At 34.7% G+C, this 18,286-nt stretch overlaps 2 protein-coding genes across 3 annotated transcripts; one reads left to right on the top strand and one right to left on the bottom strand.

The window, feature by feature from the left end:
* Positions 1-261: 261 nt before the first annotated feature.
* Positions 262-4,419, top strand: lrrc2 (leucine rich repeat containing 2). 2 transcript variants are annotated; one of them, XM_046871861.1, is made up of 10 exons: positions 262-358; positions 729-896; positions 1,366-1,493; positions 2,195-2,250; positions 2,345-2,501; positions 2,625-2,761; positions 2,855-3,000; positions 3,127-3,279; positions 3,436-3,563; positions 3,972-4,419. In XM_046871861.1, the coding sequence occupies exons 2-10, from the start codon at positions 757-759 to the stop codon at positions 4,019-4,021; spliced, it is 1,095 nt and encodes a 364-aa protein (XP_046727817.1). In that variant the 5' UTR covers positions 262-358; positions 729-756; the 3' UTR covers positions 4,022-4,419. The 2 variants fall into 2 exon arrangements, with proteins under 2 accessions (XP_046727817.1, XP_046727818.1); XM_046871862.1 differs by having other exon boundaries at positions 275-358; positions 806-896; positions 3,972-4,418.
* Positions 4,420-5,789: 1,370 nt separating this feature from the next.
* Positions 5,790-18,270, bottom strand: mfsd14bb (major facilitator superfamily domain containing 14Bb). The gene is made up of 13 exons (XM_046871860.1): positions 18,029-18,270; positions 15,076-15,168; positions 14,481-14,543; positions 14,078-14,205; positions 13,668-13,782; positions 13,193-13,411; positions 11,279-11,392; positions 10,993-11,064; positions 10,414-10,526; positions 10,215-10,312; positions 9,853-10,001; positions 6,141-6,443; positions 5,790-6,076 (listed from the first exon to the last, which is right to left on the bottom strand). Exons 1-12 carry the CDS (start codon positions 18,101-18,103, stop codon positions 6,234-6,236), a joined length of 1,449 nt encoding a protein of 482 aa, XP_046727816.1. The 5' UTR covers positions 18,104-18,270; the 3' UTR covers positions 5,790-6,076; positions 6,141-6,233.
* Positions 18,271-18,286: the final 16 nt, after the last annotated feature.

Below are 18,286 nucleotides of genomic sequence, written 5' to 3'. Positions count from 1 at the left end.
CTTGAATTGGGATCAAATGGTCAACTTGTACCCAGTGTGTTGTGTAACCTGTTGATGTTTGGGACCTTTACAACAAGTAGAGATTTTGATGAATTCTTGACCAACTTTTGTACTTCCCCTTTGTAATATTCACTTCATTGTTTTATTTAAATGAGTCACTTGGGGAATTGGTACGCGTGAGGCTGCTAACATGTGACATCTCAGTGAGTGTGACATTGGGAAATAATATCTGTCAAGGTAAATATAGAATCTTACTCAGACGTACTAAATATAGATGACCCATAGATGTGTGATTGTATTTGACTCTGGTAAACAAGCAGCTAAACCTAGAAAGGAGCAGAAAGAATATATATTGCAGGTAAGAATATGTATTGTATTCTGATTTGAGATTGTCTTAAAATCTTGTAAATTTGCTTTTAAATTATATGACTTCATTATTTTATATGACTTTGACAGCATTTAGAGGTTATGTAACACTTATGTAACATGTAATCTATACTGTTATGTGCCAGTTAATCCATTTTATTAAATTATATATTTAATGCATAGTATTGTATAATTTGATATTTTTTTAAACCAGTAACTTCTCGCTTTGGCTTTGTGTTTTTGCTTCATATGTTCAGCTCGACAGTACTTAGCTGTAATATTTCTACTAAAAATATTTGTGAAAGAAAATAAAACATTAAAAAGACATTTGGTGTATCGTTATATATTTTGTTTGTTTTTAGAAGCTCTTTTTACTCAGGAATATTAAGCATGAGGGTGGACAGGATTGGAATTGACATTCCCGTGTATGACCTCTCAGTGATATGCAGTCTTTGGGAGGGCCGGGTGAGAAAACACAAGCAGCGTCAAAAGAAAGAACAGGAAAGGATCAAGAAAAGTGCTCTGGCCAAGTAAGAAGAAAAAAAATCAGACAAAACTGTTTTTAGGATTTTTCACACTTGGAATTGTTAACGCTGGGATATTCTGAACCCTGGGTAAACAAAATTCTGGGTTATCTTGTTTCACATAGCTCATACTTTACCTGTGGGTAACAATTAATCCTGGAAATTTCTAATCTGAAGTTTTACATGGTATATCCCTAAACCCTAGTTTAACAGACTAATTTGTCTTTTTGCTGTGTCAACAGCCACGACTGGATAAATACAGTGTGCGACTGAGTGTGCTACTTCTAAATAACAAGTGAGAAAAATTCCTCGACCTGGGGTTAAGAATAAGAGTTCAGAATGACGATATCCCAGGGTTAAGCACGATATAAAGAGTACTTATGAGTTTGAAAACATCATCACTGATTTTTATTTCAGGTTTTATTTTTATTTTTTTTTAATGATGTTTTTTGACAGCCAAATAATATTTTTTTAGGATAAATCAGCAATGGCAGTATCGCATAATGTGCAGAAAAATGAAGACCAAAGAAGTCACTGCTCTCCAGTGCTATCTGGAAAGATCAGCCTTTGCAGAAATGGGAATTTTACCCACAGTTCATACAAGTATGTTTACTGATAAGATAAAGTCTAGTAAATGTAAACTGCTTGAGCAACAGGATTTACCATACAACAAGTCAGGGCATGATATCCAAATTTTGGTCTAGGTCAGGTTGGAATTTTACGATTATATATTGGGCATTAATATTGGGCATTTAATCGGGGCATCAGAAATATAGCTGTAATAGCAATAGATAGAAATAGATGCCTCATTACATGGTACAGCATAAAATATAATGAATTACTCAAGCCATCTAATTAGATAACATTATTGTCAGCTTTCTTGAAGGACTATAATTTGCTCACTGACTCGTTAAAATCTCAAATGCGCAATTGTCCACTGTTGTAGACCTCTGATTTACTTATTGTCAGCCATGAAAAGTTTAGAGCCTCCTACATCTCTTAAACCACACATTACCCCTGTTGCTCTTATGATGTAAATTATTTCTTTGATTGTCAGCCTTTGGTGTCTATCTACTGTAGTCTAATCTAGCTTAACCCTGTTTACCATACTATAGCAATCTGCAATTATAACAAACAATTGTGAGTGTTTAGTTGGATCAGAACACGTTTACTGAAGCACTTTTGTAAGTCACTCTGGATAAGGGCATCTGCCAAAATGGCATACACGTAAATGAAAAATATTACAACCAAAATTTTAAAATATCATTGATTAGAGCTTTTTTTTTTAAATTATCATTATTCAGGCACTGACAGTGAAGAAAAGATATTCATTTTTGAGCTGAGTGGAGATAAATGGAGGGTAAATATTAGCATGATTTCTCAGTTTTAAATAAATAAGCTGTAAAATCACCATAAAGTTATAACAAGAAAAAAAATCATTCTTTGCATTACAGAAACTACCAGAAGATCTTCAGCATATGACTTACCTGCGTGAATGGCACATCCATAAAACACAAATTCAAAAGTTGCCTGAATACATTGAACAGTTTGTGGACTTATGTGTCTTAGACTTATCTAAAAACAGACTCACACAGCTTCCAGCTGAGATAGGTCAGTTCCTAACTATAACACAAATTAAGTGATTTTAGATTATTATTTATTTAATTAAGCATTTTTTTTTTTTACGTGTTTGATCATTTCTGAATTTTGTGACTTACTTGTTCTCGCTGACAGGAAAACTGGCAAAACTAAAAGAACTGAATGTAAATTACAATATGCTATCGAGCATTCCACCTGAGCTTGGAGAGTGTGAAAATCTGCAAAAGCTGGAAATGACAGCAAATTTCAACCTCAGTGACTTGCCTTTTGAGGTAATAAAAAATCTAAAATCTTGCATAAAAGTGATATTTAACATATTAGATATTTGTTGTTATTACATTTAACATAACTGTGTTTTCTGTTAGCTGAGCAGCTTAAAAAAACTTCAGCATCTAGACCTATCCGAAAATAAATTTGCCACTATACCAGTCAGTGTACTACGAATGTCAAGCCTTCAGTGGTTGGATATCAGTAAGAACAGTCTGCGTGATTTGCCAGAGGATATTGATAGGTACGTTTAGTGCATGTTCTATATGCAGTTTGCAAATCCATATTGTATTCTGTATATTGTTTTGTTTACTAGACACAGTTTGTTATTGTTTTATATGTTAATGTTGATAAAATGTTTTTATTTTAGGCTGGAGGAATTACAGACATTATTCCTGCATAAAAACAAATTAAATTATTTACCAATGTCAACAGTAAATATTGTCACCCTCAAAATGGTTGTTGTCAGTGGAGATGAATTGACCTGTGTTCCTTCCGGCCTCGTCAACAATCCAGACATTAAGTATGAATTTAACCAACAAATCTTTGCTCTTACTAGAGCTGACACAAAGCTAATATTATATATATATATATATATATATATATATATATATATATATATATATATATACATACATACACACACACATACATATAATACATTTTTATATAATTTTAGATTCATAAAATTATTTGATAATCCGATACACTTGGATGTTGATACGGACAAGAAGAAAAACACACTCGAAGAGACTGAGCACGACAAGGAGTTCATACAGACCTATATTGAGACTCTCAAGGACAGAGGTAAGTGATAGTTGTTGAAAAGACTAAAACAGACACAACAGTACTGTTAAAGGATTCCAGAAATGTTGCTCCTTTGCTATTTTATTCCACTGTTACAATGGAAATTATTAAAATACTGTTTTTGTTTCTTTTACAATTGTATTGCCCCCTATCAATTAAAATTACTAATCAATTACTATCTTTACTATATATTTCAGCTTAATTCACCTATACATGGAAAAGCATTTATTGTGTACAAATGATAAAATATCTATGGCTTGTTGCTATCTTCTTTTATTTAAAAAATACCAATTTAAAAAAATTAACCGATATCTGTAATTCAAATGAATGTATTGTGATAGTTATTATTATCTGTTCTGCAGATTTAGTGAATCAGTTAATCAATTAAAAATTACTTTTGCTTTGTAGAAACAGCACCAATGTATACCACCAAAGTGTCCTTGACCTGCCTTCTATAGTCAAACTGATGATTCCAGAGCAAACTGGGAAATCAACAAAAAGGAACAAAATTATATTCAGTGAAGACGTTAAATACTCTAGAGCTTCAATAAAAAGACATATTTCCCAGAAGCATGTCAACAAAAATTCCAGTGTCCGTCAAGCTGGTTTATAAGCTGATGTGTGCGCATGTGTGACTGATGATAAATAAGCTTTATATCTCAAGAGTTTGTTTTGAGAAATACCACATTTTCTATGTTTATTGCACAAACAATACCAAACTCTTATTGCTGGGCACTGGTCTATTGAGTTTGTTTTCTATAAGTTAGATACTGTACAATGAGAATAGTCATTGATTGATTTAACATGTATTGAGAGCATCGTATTGATTGATTTAACATGTATTGAGAGCATCGTATTGATTGTATGATAATTTGTTCTTTATATAATTAAAAGGTAAAAGGGTGCTTAAGCACACAGCATAAGTAAAGATGTACTGCATATATAAAAGTCTGACCTCATCTATAACAAAGGTACGCAATTCAATACTCTATACCTCACTGGTATTCAATGCCTCACTCTAGCCATTGAACGGCAAATCATTAGCTACATGCATTACTTATTAAGTTATGTGGTATACAAACACAATGAACAAATTTCAAGAACAAGTGTTAAACAGAGAATCTATGTAAACTTTACACATGCTGCATACAATGTCAATTGATCCATGCTGTTTTTTTTCCCAAAATCATACATATTTAAAAAAAAAAAAAGCTTATATACCACACACATTCAGGTTACAGAAAACACTGACTTTTTATTTTTTGCCATCATAAATTTGTTTTCGATTATGTACGTGCATTCTTAGGCCTTACAATTCTAAGTGAATCTATGAAGAGCTTTTCTAGCTTTTGCAGGTAAAATATGCCACTTAATGGCATTCAAAATATGCACATGAAACAGTTGTGTTAAAACAGGCATATATTCAATATTGTAAAAGATGATTTAATGTAAGAAACTAAGTAAAATGCTTGGAAACAAAACCAAAATAACAGTATGCTTGTAATGTAGCATGTTAATTACACAGCATCTTAGAATTCAAAAGAAATTGTATTTTTACTGATATATGCTGAACTCTGAATTGATCCAAAAGCATTGTTTCTAATAGAACACATTTAAACAAGTATTACATATTTACAAACAACAAATACATGATCAGGAATGTCTGGATTGCATATGTAAAAGAAAAAATGGGAAATGAGTTGCTGAGGTGAAGTGAAAGAATATTGGGCAAATCTTATTGTTCAAATATAGCGCACTGATTGTTTTTTATAAAAATTAGATAGAGTTGAGCTAGGCCCAATGTTACAGACTGAGGTAGCAGTTATTAATTGTGGTGTGACCACAAGCCGAGGGTACACAAGTATAGATAATAGTCTTAGATGAGGAAATAAATACCCCTTTTGCATAAACATGTAACAGTTCAAGAACTTATAAACTGACAAAAAAATACTTAGGCCAGTTTGTGACAATTGTACTCCATATACTATATCATTTTTATATACATTTTCTTCACCTATATTGCAATGCAATAGACTTTAATATAAGTTGAAGATATGACAACACCTTGTGCATTCAATTGCTAAGTCACACTATAAAGCTGCACTGTGTCCAGATAGTGGTCGTTAAATCACACCAAACTATGAGCAGAGATATTTCTCCAGCTGCATAGCTAATGAAACATCAGCTTCTTCGAGGATTTTAATTACTAAAGTTTCCATATAAAGATTGTCTTTCTGGATTTCTTTAATAGAATACTATTATAGTGCTACACATTTAAAAACTAAATGACATCATTGACCTATGGTACATCATATACATTCAGCAGAGACTGGAGGGAGGGAGAAAAAAAATTTGCATGGTGAAGGCACATTCCCAACTAAGAGCATAACATGATATTAATACATCTCAGCTGGTATAAGCAAAGCTTATCTAATGTTAAACTGTAATTAAAAAGTTCAAAAAGCTCATTCTGAGACAGAGCTGGAACAAATACCATATATATATATATATATATATATATATATATATATATATATATATATATATATATATATATATATATATATATATATATATAAAGAATATGATTCTCTAAACTATATCTAGTTCATGTCATTCCAGATCACATGTTTTTTCACACCTCAAAAGGCTGCAGGTAGAATCAGTTGGCTACATGCTGCTGTCCTGCAAGAGAGGTTCAATGTCCTCATCACTCACAGGAGCAGAACTGTTACAATGTGTTCCTGCGACAGGTGAAACCCGAGTGCTGCAAGCTTTCACAGTCATAGTATGGCGTTCTGGAATGAAGCAGGCAACCAATAATGCTAGAAGAACAGTACAGGCTCCAAACAGGAAGGGAGGGCCAGGAATGACTGCTCTCTAAAAGAAGAGAAAAAGGCTTGACGTTAGGTAACGCCTCTAAATAAGAAATAAAAGTTAATCCACTGTATTTTGTATAAATATATAAATATATGCTATTATGTGTATAGTTCTTTTTTATTGTTTAACTTTAACCCAGCTATTTGTTGTGTGGTGTAACGTGCAAAGCTGGTTTTGGCTGGTGATCTTAAACACTCGTCATTTGTATATTTCCGACATTCCACAAGCTATACTCGCACATACATTACATAAAACATTTTTTTTTTTACATTTGTGAGACACATATGTAACAGATACTCTACTGTGAGATACATTATTCTATCATATACATTATTCATAATGACTAAATTTGCTGACAGACTCTTAAATGTATTATCTGCATCAAGAAAACACTTTGAAGATTGAAGGGATCTTGCTTTCCTACCGATCTGGGAAATTCCCATTAGGAATTTCCCTTTGGAGTAGACATGAGACAAACATGGCATGCATACTTTTGACCAAATTACAGTATTCATCAATGTGTTTAGCCCAGTGTGGTGCTCCTTGCCCCTATTTAATAAAGATTCACAGAATTTCATTTAAGCATTTACCCTGTTAAAATGTGTTAAAGGTCGACCGATAATGGATTTTACTGATACCGATAGCTAGGTTGGATTGTATTGCTGATAACCGATTAATTAACCAATTACAAATATGGATACTTAATAAAAAATACTCCATGTAAAATAGAACTGAAATTTATTACATAAACAAATCATAAAAAAAAAAATTATTTCAATGCTTTGGCCTTTTTGAAGACAAAAAAAACAAAAAACAAAAAATTATTTAAAAGATGGCCTTATGTGAAATGGTAAAACTATAGTAAGATTCCATTTGTAGCATTAACTAAAGTTCATAAATGCTTTAGAATTATTGTTAGTTAATTTCAACATTTTTTAATATCTTTTTTTAATTAAGTTAATTTACATTTTATCTTCTAACTTAGTTAATACACTATGAACCAACAGCAATGAGTTACAGCGTGCAGTCACATGTCAAAACAAACAGCATGTGGCATCAATAATTTGCTTCTAGTACTGCATAATGACAGTGGACCTTCCAAGCCACTCCGGAAACAGTCGCAAACTGGAAAAACTCCGGAAAAATCGGTATGCATTTTTGCCTCTAGCCCACAGTTCCTGCAATCAACCACGGCTTGCTCATCAGGGATAAATGCACACCATTCACCTTGAATGTTGATTTCTGAAAAGCTGCTTTGAGACAATGTCTGTTGTGAAAAGCGCTATAGAAATAAACTTGACTTGACTTGACTACAATCCGATGGTATGGCACTCTGTTGATGAGGGCAGGATAAAACACTGACCTGACAAAAGCACCATTGAGTCAATTATTCTTAACCAATGCCCCCTTCAAAATAATTGGTATGGACAACCTCAGGTTGTGGACCGCAAATGTGCATCATTTTTATGTTAATTTTATTGGATCACAAAATTAACCTTAAGCAGTACCTCTTTGTAACTTCTAAGGACTGTGTTGTGGAACACACTTGAAAAATCTCCCAAGTCATCACACTGTAAGAAATCCTGATAACTCGGGCATGTACCTTATATCAAACATTCTTAATGAACTGTATGAAATTTTATGGATTACACAGATTTGCACCAATGTTTACCATCCAATATATGATTTGTACATTTATTTACAATAACGCTTATAGTTGGGGTAAGCAATTCAAGCCCCTGTTGCTAAAGTTTGAAAGGCTCCCACAAGCCTTTACAGAGTTTTGAATTACTAAATGGGTATAAGTCCTAGAAGTGATTATGAAGGAATGGAAAATGGGACCTAAAGAAAATTTAATTTAGTAAATAATGGACTTGACAGAAAAACTCCATATCTTAAATAACCTAACAGAAAAAATTGCATCATTACTCAGCTCTGGGGAGAAAAAGAAAGTGCTCGTATCATTACTCACATCAACTCGGATTGTTCAAATTGTTAAACAACTGGCAATGGCCCTTCAAAGTCACACGATAAGTTGGAAACATCAACTTTAAAGTGAAGTGAATAGATAGTGGTAGTGTACAGCAGATTTATTGCCTGAATCTACTTAAACAATGGTGGTCCTTATACTATTGGCAATGGACGTTCCAGAGAGGGAGGAGCTAGGTTAGAGGTAAAACTAAAGTTGGTGGCTTAATGCTCTATTGTTTTTGGGTTGTTTGAAAACATAAGAATGTTCTAGCATTGTTCTCATGGACAGAAACATGATGAACATTTGAATGCAGAACATTTAGAAGGCATTATTATTTATAGCAATTAATTTCAGGGGCACAATCAGCATCTGGGGGTGGTACTCCATCTGTTGGGACAAGCCTACACCATGACCATCCTCCAATAACTCGGATGAAGAATGAAGGATGTAAACATGTGGATCTCTCAGGTTGATATCTGGCACATCAATTGTTTATTTTAAAGCTATATACAGGCCAGAAGATGGCTGTGACATATTCCCTCTATCAGCGAAAGAGGGAGACTGCGGCAGCCCAGGTCAGGCAGGGAGTGGTTTTTGGAAGTGGTAGGTGCCAATTTGTTAATAGAGGGTGAAGCTGGGAAATTTGAGCGGTCCCACACCTGTGTGAATACGTGTTCTGTGTTTTAGTGCAGGGCAGCAAGGATAAATAGCATTGCGAAATGAGCATGTTAGATAAAATGATCAAAATTGATAGAAGAAATCTTTGAACGAACTAAATAAAACTTTTAAAATGTTCCCAGGCTCAATCTCCTCATTTTTGATCCAACCCAGTGTCAGGGTATTATGCATGGTGGTTTTGTAAAAGAATTGTAATTTTGCAATATATTAAATGTAACATATATTATGTAATATCTGTTAAATTACACTAAGTTAAGTTACTTATTTGTGTGTTACTAAATATTACATATAACTGTTTATATGCTGTTTTTGCACATCCTTTTGATTTGCTGCTATTGCTCTTTTGCACAAACCCTTTTGTTTACCTACAAGTAAAATGCCTGTACTCAGTTCTCTCTGCACACTGTACAGTATAATATACAGTAGGTTTACTGGCGGCGCTATTTTGTGTCTATTTGTCCTACACTGTCTTGAGTTGTCTTACACTGTTTGCACCAGGTTGCACACGATGCAATTTATGTGGCGAGGACACTTACTAGTCCTTCGCTCTGTGTTTTCTGTTATGTCTTTTAATGTAGCACCAGGGTTTTGGAGGAATGTTGTCTCATTTCGCTGTGTACTGCGTCAGCTATATATCGTTTAAATGACAATAAAAGCTTCTTGATTTGACTTGACGGTGTACACAGCACACATCGCATATTTTGAACCGAATACGATTACTGATGAATAAAACTGTGGCTGATTGAATAAAATCCGTACCTTAACAGTGACAGCTGAAGCTAAATCGTGGTTAACTGGCCCCACCGCATTCAGTTCGACATCGAAGAGAAAAAAGATAAATCCAAAGAGAGCCGGACCAAGCCCATTGCACAGTCCCCTAATCCCAGTTATCATTCCCTGCACTGCACCTACAGTAAAGACACCATAAATTAGCAAAGCTTTAAAATTCACAGCTTTAAATAACATTATAGAACAAAAAGAAACAACTTTGTAGAACTAATTTAGCTCTGGTATAATTTAATGTACTGCTATCTAGAAATGTATTAATTTCATATAAAGACATGGTTAGAAAATACATATGCAGTAATATTTAGGAAGCATGATTACTGATGTTCCCCTACCCTGTTGACCCTGATCTGTGATATGGGACACCAGGGTACTTATTGTTGGAAAGGTTATACTGGACATTGCAGCCACGGCACCAGCTGACCACATCATCCTACAATCATTTGTCACAGAAATATGTTAAAAAACATAAAAAAAAAAAAAAAACCCTGTTATTTATTCAACAAAGCTTAACACATTTATAATCAAACATACCACGTGTCTGACCCAAAGCCATACCAGGCCAGCTGGAACAGCTGAAATCCAAGACCCAGTAACATAGTATTCTTATTGCCGATTTTTTTCATCAGCACACTTAGGAGCAAAGTCTGAAAGGAAGGCAATGGGTGAGCTGTTACAGTACCTCATGAACACAAAGTATTTACATAACTACTAAAGACGAAAATGACGCTGACGAAGCCAGAGAGCACCAAATCATCCTGTAGACTATTTTTTTACTATTATGAAATATTGTCATGCACTTTGCTTATTTATTTGCTTTAATGCAAACAAAAACAATTAAATGTTTTTCATGGCTGGAAGAGAAGTATAGAAAAAACTGCAGAAAAGTTTGGCCAAAAAATAATAAAGAAAAATAATTGTGAGTTTGCAGAAGCACTCTGACTAAATCTATACCTTTTGCTTGAAACTAAAAAATGTTAAAATCCTATGGAGTAAAATGATGCTTATATTCCTAGTTTAATAAACATGAATAATAACTTGTTAGATCAAGTTATAACTGGGTATTAATGAAGATGCTTTGGCTACAAATATTGCTTCAATATGTGAATATACCTGTGCTATAATAGACAGAATTCCAACCATTGCTATGAATGCTGCAATTGCTGTTGATGAGAAGTTAATAACCTGAAACAGGAAACAAAGTTTCAAAATACATCAATAATTCCACACATTATACACATTAGGAAATAAAAACATTGCAAAAAAGAAAAACATTTAGTAATTCAAAACTGCCTTATGTATAACTTTTAATATATAGTGTGTATGGATTACTCAAAACAACTGTAATTTATAATTTACACACGAAATGAAAAACTTTAAAAAGTGAAATGCCACTTACTTGTCCTAGATATAAGAAAAAGCTGGAATACTGCCCTGCCTCCGGAAGATATGACAGAAAAACTGTGACACATATGAGAAGCACTGTGGTGTCCTTTCCCACTTTTCTTAAAGACTGTGAAAGCAAAGGAACAATAAGTCCTTAGACAAGCGAATGGCAAATAATAACTCAAACAGGAAAGTATTAGAACTGCATGGCAAAATATTTTTGTTAAGGCATTTAGGTTTGAGATAAAAAAAAATAACAAATAAGACAACAGATCAGAATGTCTGCTTTCATTTCCTTGTCTTTATATCCAGTTGTGTTAACTTTAAACATAAGTACCTTATGTTTAAACCCTCCCATTTCCCAGCCGTTCCTTGCTAAACTGATTGTTTAAACCAGGGGTCTCCAAACTTTTCAGCCTGAGGGCCGCATTAACTATCAAACAACAGTTCGGGGCCGACTACACATTCGAGGTCCAAATAAAAAAGAATCAAAACATGGATGTTGTTTTTAATTATTTATGTAATATAATTTTATTCAGTTATTATTTAATAACACATTGATACATTACACATAAACACCTGTATTAGTGGGAATGGTAAAATTGTTTCCTGGATGCCAGAATAGCAGACATTTCTGGCTTTAAATTTGATGTCCCTAACATCAACAGTGACCTGAGATTTTCATTGGACAAGTTTGTTCTCAAATTGTTCTTCACGTATTTCATTCTGGTGAAATGATGATTAGACCAATGAAATTGCCGAATGGGTTCAGGTGAACTAATGAAACTCTTTATATTAAATCAGATGCGCTCCCACTGAATCGGGCCGCACCACATAATAAATATGGATGAGGTTCCTCTAATGTTTGACGTGCCGCTCACTCGGACTGTCTACAGGAAATGCGAATCATTCGTTATACTAAAAACAACCGAGCATGAAAAAACGCACTTCACCTGTGTTCTGAGCTGCACGGCGTCGGGAAAAAAGCTTCACCGATGGAGATTTTTAAACGCACAACGATACCAAAAGATAAACTCCCGAGAGAAATTGTTGTAAAAGGAAGGAGGAAGACAGTGAACAATGACTTTCTTGGTAGGCTACTGTTTAGATACAAGCCGTGTAACAGACACTGTCTTTCATTAAAGCCTGTGTAAAGTTCATTAGTTTCAGTGTAGACACCTGTGGCTTATAGACAGGTGCGGCTTTTTATGTAAAAAAAAAAAAATCTTTGTCAAATTCAGCTTATATTTGGGTGTGTTTAATAGTCCGGAAATTACAGTAACATACTACTGCGCGCCGTAAAAACATAACGTCCACGTAAGCGCCGGCTGATCTTGGCAGGATACACGTAAATTTCCGTAATTTTTATCCGTAGGGCAAAAGGTCTCCACGGGCCGGATGAGAGGGCCTAGCGGGCCGCAGTTTGGAGACCCCTGGTTTAAACAATCAATAGCTATGAATTTCTAAACCTGGGTTTCACCTGTAAAGCCAACATTTGTTATTAAAAAAGATAAACATACATGAAAACAAGAGATCTGTCTATGGCAGAAGAACAGGCCATTTAAACCACTGGTGTACTAATAACCATGTAGCAAACAGGTCTGTCAAGGAAAATAACAGCAGTTGATGACAGAATTACTGTTAAGTGAAGACCACCTACAACAAACCACAACTAAATAAAGCTGTGGTATAAGCCTGGAAAAATGCCTTTATTGGTGTAAGTTCACCAAATTGATGCACTTATTGTAAGCAAGGGATATGCCACCAAATATTACAAATATTAGGTGTTATTTACTCTAAGACTGTTCAAATCTGTTCCAATACTATTGCTAACCTAAAAATTGTATGGTCTGCCAGCAAAGGTGCACACGTGGATGTAAATATCAAGAAAATACAATTTGTAAAGATATATAAAGTTGCAACTCACAGAAAAAGGGTCAGCTTGCTCCCAAGAAATTGGAAACCCCCATGACGATAGCCGTTTTTTGTCTGGCAGAGACTCTGGTACAACGAGGAGTATGAAAAGAATATCAGTTACAGCAACGATGGTAGCCACCAGTACCACTAGACTGTCTCCGTATGTGTCAGAAAGATAGGCTCCTATAGCAGGACTCGTAACTAAACTGGCAGCAAAAGTCGCCGATACCTGAGAGGAATGAATGCAAGAAATTGTCAATAATTAGTGTATACATCGATGCATGTTACTTTTTAAACAGTATGACAGAGAGAGAGCACAGAAATATTAGATTAAAAACATAAATGTACAATTGATTGGATGTCAAGAGTTTAAGCTGTACTCATATACGGAAATATTTGTATGTGTCTAAACGTATGCAATCTTTGACTACCAGGTGTATTTGGATTTTGTGAGCTTTGTAAGTGGTGTAAGTGTACTCTCTTACCAATCCATAAGCTGTGCTCCTTTCATTCTCGTCTGTAATATCTGCTACATATGCAAATATAACAGAGAAGGTGACTGAAAAGATTCCAGATACAGAGATAAGGGCAAAATACCACCTAGACGGAAATACAGAAATATGTAGATGAAGTTTTTGGATATGGTTTAAAGGTCATTGTATATGTAAAAATAAAACTATATATGTATATATATACATTGATGTGTACAAATCTGAGCAGATCGAAACTAAACCTGTGTACAGTTTGATATTTTAAAAGACAGATTACAGCAGTCGAGTCTCTGATCTAGAACAGACCTGCAGTAGGCAGTAATCTTTACAGAAGGGATACGCTCACATGAGAGGCATGTGATAGCACACAAAGAGCTCAGTGTTGGCTGAGCCGTAACTCATACCATGGGCTTATCCTCATCAGTGGGATGGGGGCACAGGTAAAAAACACTGTCAACAGCAAGAAGGACTTCCTGCCCCATACATCCGACAAGGCACCAATCAGTGGGGCACTCATAAAAGACAGCAATCCCTATCACAGACCACAAATAGATTAGTATTCTTTTTATTATTCGACATTTTATCTAAAGACTTCTAGTGAATTCTAGTCAATTCCTTATCAGAAATAAGTGTTTATTTCAAGTAAATTGTTGATGAAAATGGCACAATATTTCATTAAAATAAAAAAAGTTTGTGCAAAAGCTATAAATAATGCATAAATAACGAACAGAGGTTACCCATGATACAATACATATTTTGAACAACAGTATACATATAAAAGAAAACTAACTAAAACTATAACTTCACCTTCACTCCTTGAATAAGCCCATTTATGAGGAATGTGTGCTGTGGAAATGTTTCATGTAGCACCTGAAAAGAAAAAAGTAGAAAAACAAAATGAATTTAAACGTGATTAAAGAAATAATGGCTTAAAAATAAAACATAAAAGCAGATCTTGGATATGGATAAGATTATTAAGATGAGTATTCAAAAGTTTTTGCAAGTAAATACAGTATTTAATGACATTTTATTTTCTTGTAGAAGCCAGCTTCAAACCTAAAGCTGGAGTAACAAAAACATGCTGGATTTCTACTTTTTCTTTTTTAATCAAGAATTTATTTTCCTTTAAAAATGATCAGCATTCTTTATTTCTATAAGGAACTTATATTAAGCTTTCTACTCTACTGATATTCATTCAAATTCCACGTTAGCTAATTAATAAAAATACAGAGAATCTGCTTTACAAATGCTTTGTGATGGATTTTCTCAGTTAATCAGCTGAGTGCACTGTAATCTAAACCTGTGTGAGTGAGCCCATTATATAAGTGTGCACACTACATATACATAACAATGGCTGGGATAACAATCCAAATTCATCATTTTTATTTGATGCATTACATACGGTCAACATCGGTGTTGTAAGAAGACCCCAGGAAAAGAATTCCAAAAAGATGACCACAACTGCATGGGTCACCTTCGCCCGGCCAACGCTGCGCTGTAAAGAAAAGAAGAATAGTTTTAAATCATTACTTCTTCTGCTCTTATTCTGCTAAATGAATAATGATGCATTACATTACAGATTTTATTTGGCATATTTTTTAAATTCACTTATATATCTTATTTTATAAACATAGCATTCCTTAAGAGCACAACATTTCAGCACCACTGATGTTTTGCATTACACAAGCTTACACTTCTTTCTCACTAGCAAATGAAAAATTGTCTTTGTCTCTTTCAGCATGTCTTTTGTGGGCATGTGGCAGCCATGTTCTAGCTTCACTCGTGTGGGCTGGTGTGTTGTGGCCTGTTGAGCACTTATTGTGATGAGAAATGGTGGTGACCTAAATGCATATTGTCAAACTATTGTTGTGATACCATACTATAACTGTTTCAACTGGATTTGTGACTACTGTGCCAGGTTTCAAGTGAAAAATGTTTCAAGTGACTCAATCTCACCATGGCTTGTCATTGTCAGTATAATTGCTGCTGACAAAACCACAGCTTGCACACAGGAAATGAAAACCTGCTTTTGCCATTTCCCAATGTGAACGCAGGGCCCGAGACAATCGACATGGAAATGTAGGTTACTGAAGTGCGTCTAGATGTGGTAAAATTGTGTGATTAAAAATAAATCCACAAAATGTCATCTTTGAGAAAGAACTGAGAACTGTTTAGCGAATTGATCTAATCTAATAACTGCAAATATCAGCCATGCGGTAACCCACTTACAGCCTGCACTTTTCACACTCCCAGTCAAATTATTATCATTTTTCTCATGTTTACAGCATTTGACACCCTTATCGGGAGCAACTTACTATAATCTAATTACAACTGAGCACTTGAAGGTAAGGGCCTTGCTCAGGGGCTAAGCAGTGACATCTTGGTGGAGATGGAATTTGATTTCACAACCTTCTGATCTGAACATGTTAACCTCTGAGCTACCACTTCCCTTGAAGTTTTTGGAATAATTACAAAATATGACTAGCCTGATATATATATATATATATATATATATATTTTTTTTTAATGAACAGATGTTTCATTTTGGAACCAGCTGCTACTCCCAAAAAAAAAATCCCTCCCTTCCTCCCTGTGGACTCAACCAAATCATAGTCTGCAGCAACTTTTCCCTTAAACCTTTCCACCTCTGCAGCTTGTCTTAACATGTTTGTAAATGTCAAAAACCCCAAAACAGCATTTTACAGATAACAGAATTAAATGAAACTATTTTTCTGCACAGGGTTTCTTTTGATTCATTGTTCTGCCTTTCTTCACAGCCACGGCTTTGATCAAATGTTTTTTTATTTTTAATTATGTGTTTAAGCTTTTTCCTTTTTTTTAATTATTTAGTCCTACGCAAAGAGACGTGTTAAAGACAGGGGTGTAACAGCACATGCAACCGTAATGAACCTTTTTGGTACGAGGCTTTTGAATCGGTCCATTCATCGGTACCGAATGCAATGCTTTTTACGTGTGGAACAGTTAAAATTTCAGTTCCCTCACAAACATATTAAATGGTGGACTGCAAGTTTGTCGTGGCTACTCGATCCTTAATAGAAACATGATTTTCACTGTGCAGGTTTTGTGCGTGCACGAAATCGCTGCCAATTTCTATCATCGCCTTACGACAGCCTAGCGATACGGATTCTTTTGTGTTTTATGTTTAAGCATTTCTCATAATAGGAAAATATCCTGACAATTCTGCATATCGACGGAGTGAATGAATGAAGGAAGGAATGAAGACAGATGTTTAAGTATGATAAAATAAGTTTCACTTTAGAAAATCAAATATTAAATGTAAAAAACACACGTATACACACATCTGTATTACCCAAATTTGCTCCAACAAGTTTAAACTATTTGATTGAACTTCTCTAAGTATTTTTATTTCACCTAATTAATTTGCACCAATTGACTTAATTCCTCAAGTTAATCAATATAATAAACAAGTATTGCATTCATTTGGTTTATTCTTTATATATATATATATATATATATATATATATATATATATATATATATATATATAAACCAACCAGACATTTTATTTTTAATTTTTTTATCTAAACTCTTGATGTTCACAAATGTTAATAAGAATAAACTGCGTTAATAAAAAACGACTGGCAATTTTATGTTTTGCATTTCCTCCCCATAAACCGTACCAAAAGTGAAACAAACCGTGACTTAAAAACCGAGGTACGTACCGAACCGTGCATGTTATGTACCGTTAAACACCTAGTTAAAGATAATGTACACGTTTGTTTTTTTTATACTCTTCTCACCACTCATTGTGTGTTTGCAAAAGTGTGCTTAATACTGTGATGTTTTTACATTAACTAAGATGCCACAAAGATTTGAACCCGCCCCATGATAAAGACTTTATAAAGCTGCTAAACTGAGTTGTGTGTATTCATGCAGAATCATGGGTTTAATCACATGCCACCTGGACGGACGGCTGCTAACAATCTAAACACCAGGCTTCCGGAACAAACCCAGTGGAAATGGTGACGATTTTTTTTAACCCTGATGTGTTTGCTGATTACATAGCGAAAGTGGAAGGGTATAAACGGAGAGAGCACATTGAACATCGCATTGACATTCGCTACAACTAAACCTACATCTAATACAATATAAACACTAAAGGTCTTGGTCATTTGATTGATTTAGTACCGGCTACGTTTTAAGCTTGTAGGCTCTCTAGCTTCACGGTTACAGCAAAATATCTAGGCTTAATTTAATTAAAAAAAACAGGCGAAGTATTTATATACATGAATCAGTGACTACAGATCTCTAGTGCTGTTCTTCACTATCGATACCGCACTGCCACAGCATCGGTTTCTGTTCCAGGCACTTACCGGAGCTACATCCTTACTGCTTCTGACCAGCATAATGCCGTCAGTGCCGCCTTGTTCTCGAGGTGCCTCGTTCATCTCATAGTGTGCTACCTACGCCGGCGGAAAAGTCCATTATGTCCGTTTTTTTAAAGGGTTTGTCTGAATTTATAATCAAAACCGGCGGCCACAGAGCCAACTTCTAACACACCGTCAACTTTGGTAGCCAAAGTTGCTCCTCCAAAGCACTGATACTTCCGCTTACGCCCGACCGGTACGTCC

The sequence above is a fragment of the Silurus meridionalis genome, chromosome 17 (genome assembly GCF_014805685.1).
Source record: "Silurus meridionalis isolate SWU-2019-XX chromosome 17, ASM1480568v1, whole genome shotgun sequence".
In the NCBI taxonomy this organism is placed as follows: domain Eukaryota; kingdom Metazoa; phylum Chordata; class Actinopteri; order Siluriformes; family Siluridae; genus Silurus; species Silurus meridionalis.
Note: the sequence above shows the minus strand (reverse complement) of the source record. Positions and strands in the feature narration are given on the sequence as shown.

What these genes read in the sequence shown, in the direction of transcription:
- lrrc2 (XM_046871861.1), top strand. Translation starts at nt 757, where the DNA reads ATGAGGGTGGACAGGATTGGAATTGACATTCCCGTGTATGACCTCTCA. An exon ending in TTTACCCACAGTTCATACAA is followed by an intron (nt 1,494 to 2,194) that starts GTATGTTTACTG and finishes ATCATTATTCAG; the next exon opens with GCACTGACAGTGAAGAAAAG. An exon ending in TGAGACTCTCAAGGACAGAG is followed by an intron (nt 3,564 to 3,971) that starts GTAAGTGATAGT and finishes TTTGCTTTGTAG; the next exon opens with AAACAGCACCAATGTATACC.
- mfsd14bb (XM_046871860.1), bottom strand. Translation starts at nt 18,103, where the DNA reads ATGAACGAGGCACCTCGAGAACAAGGCGGCACTGACGGCATTATGCTG. An exon ending in GGCTTATTCAAGGAGTGAAG is followed by an intron (nt 14,206 to 14,480) that starts GTGAAGTTATAG and finishes GGTCTGTGATAG; the next exon opens with GGATTGCTGTCTTTTATGAG. An exon ending in TTCTGTCTATTATAGCACAG is followed by an intron (nt 10,527 to 10,992) that starts GTATATTCACAT and finishes CCTTCCTTTCAG; the next exon opens with ACTTTGCTCCTAAGTGTGCT.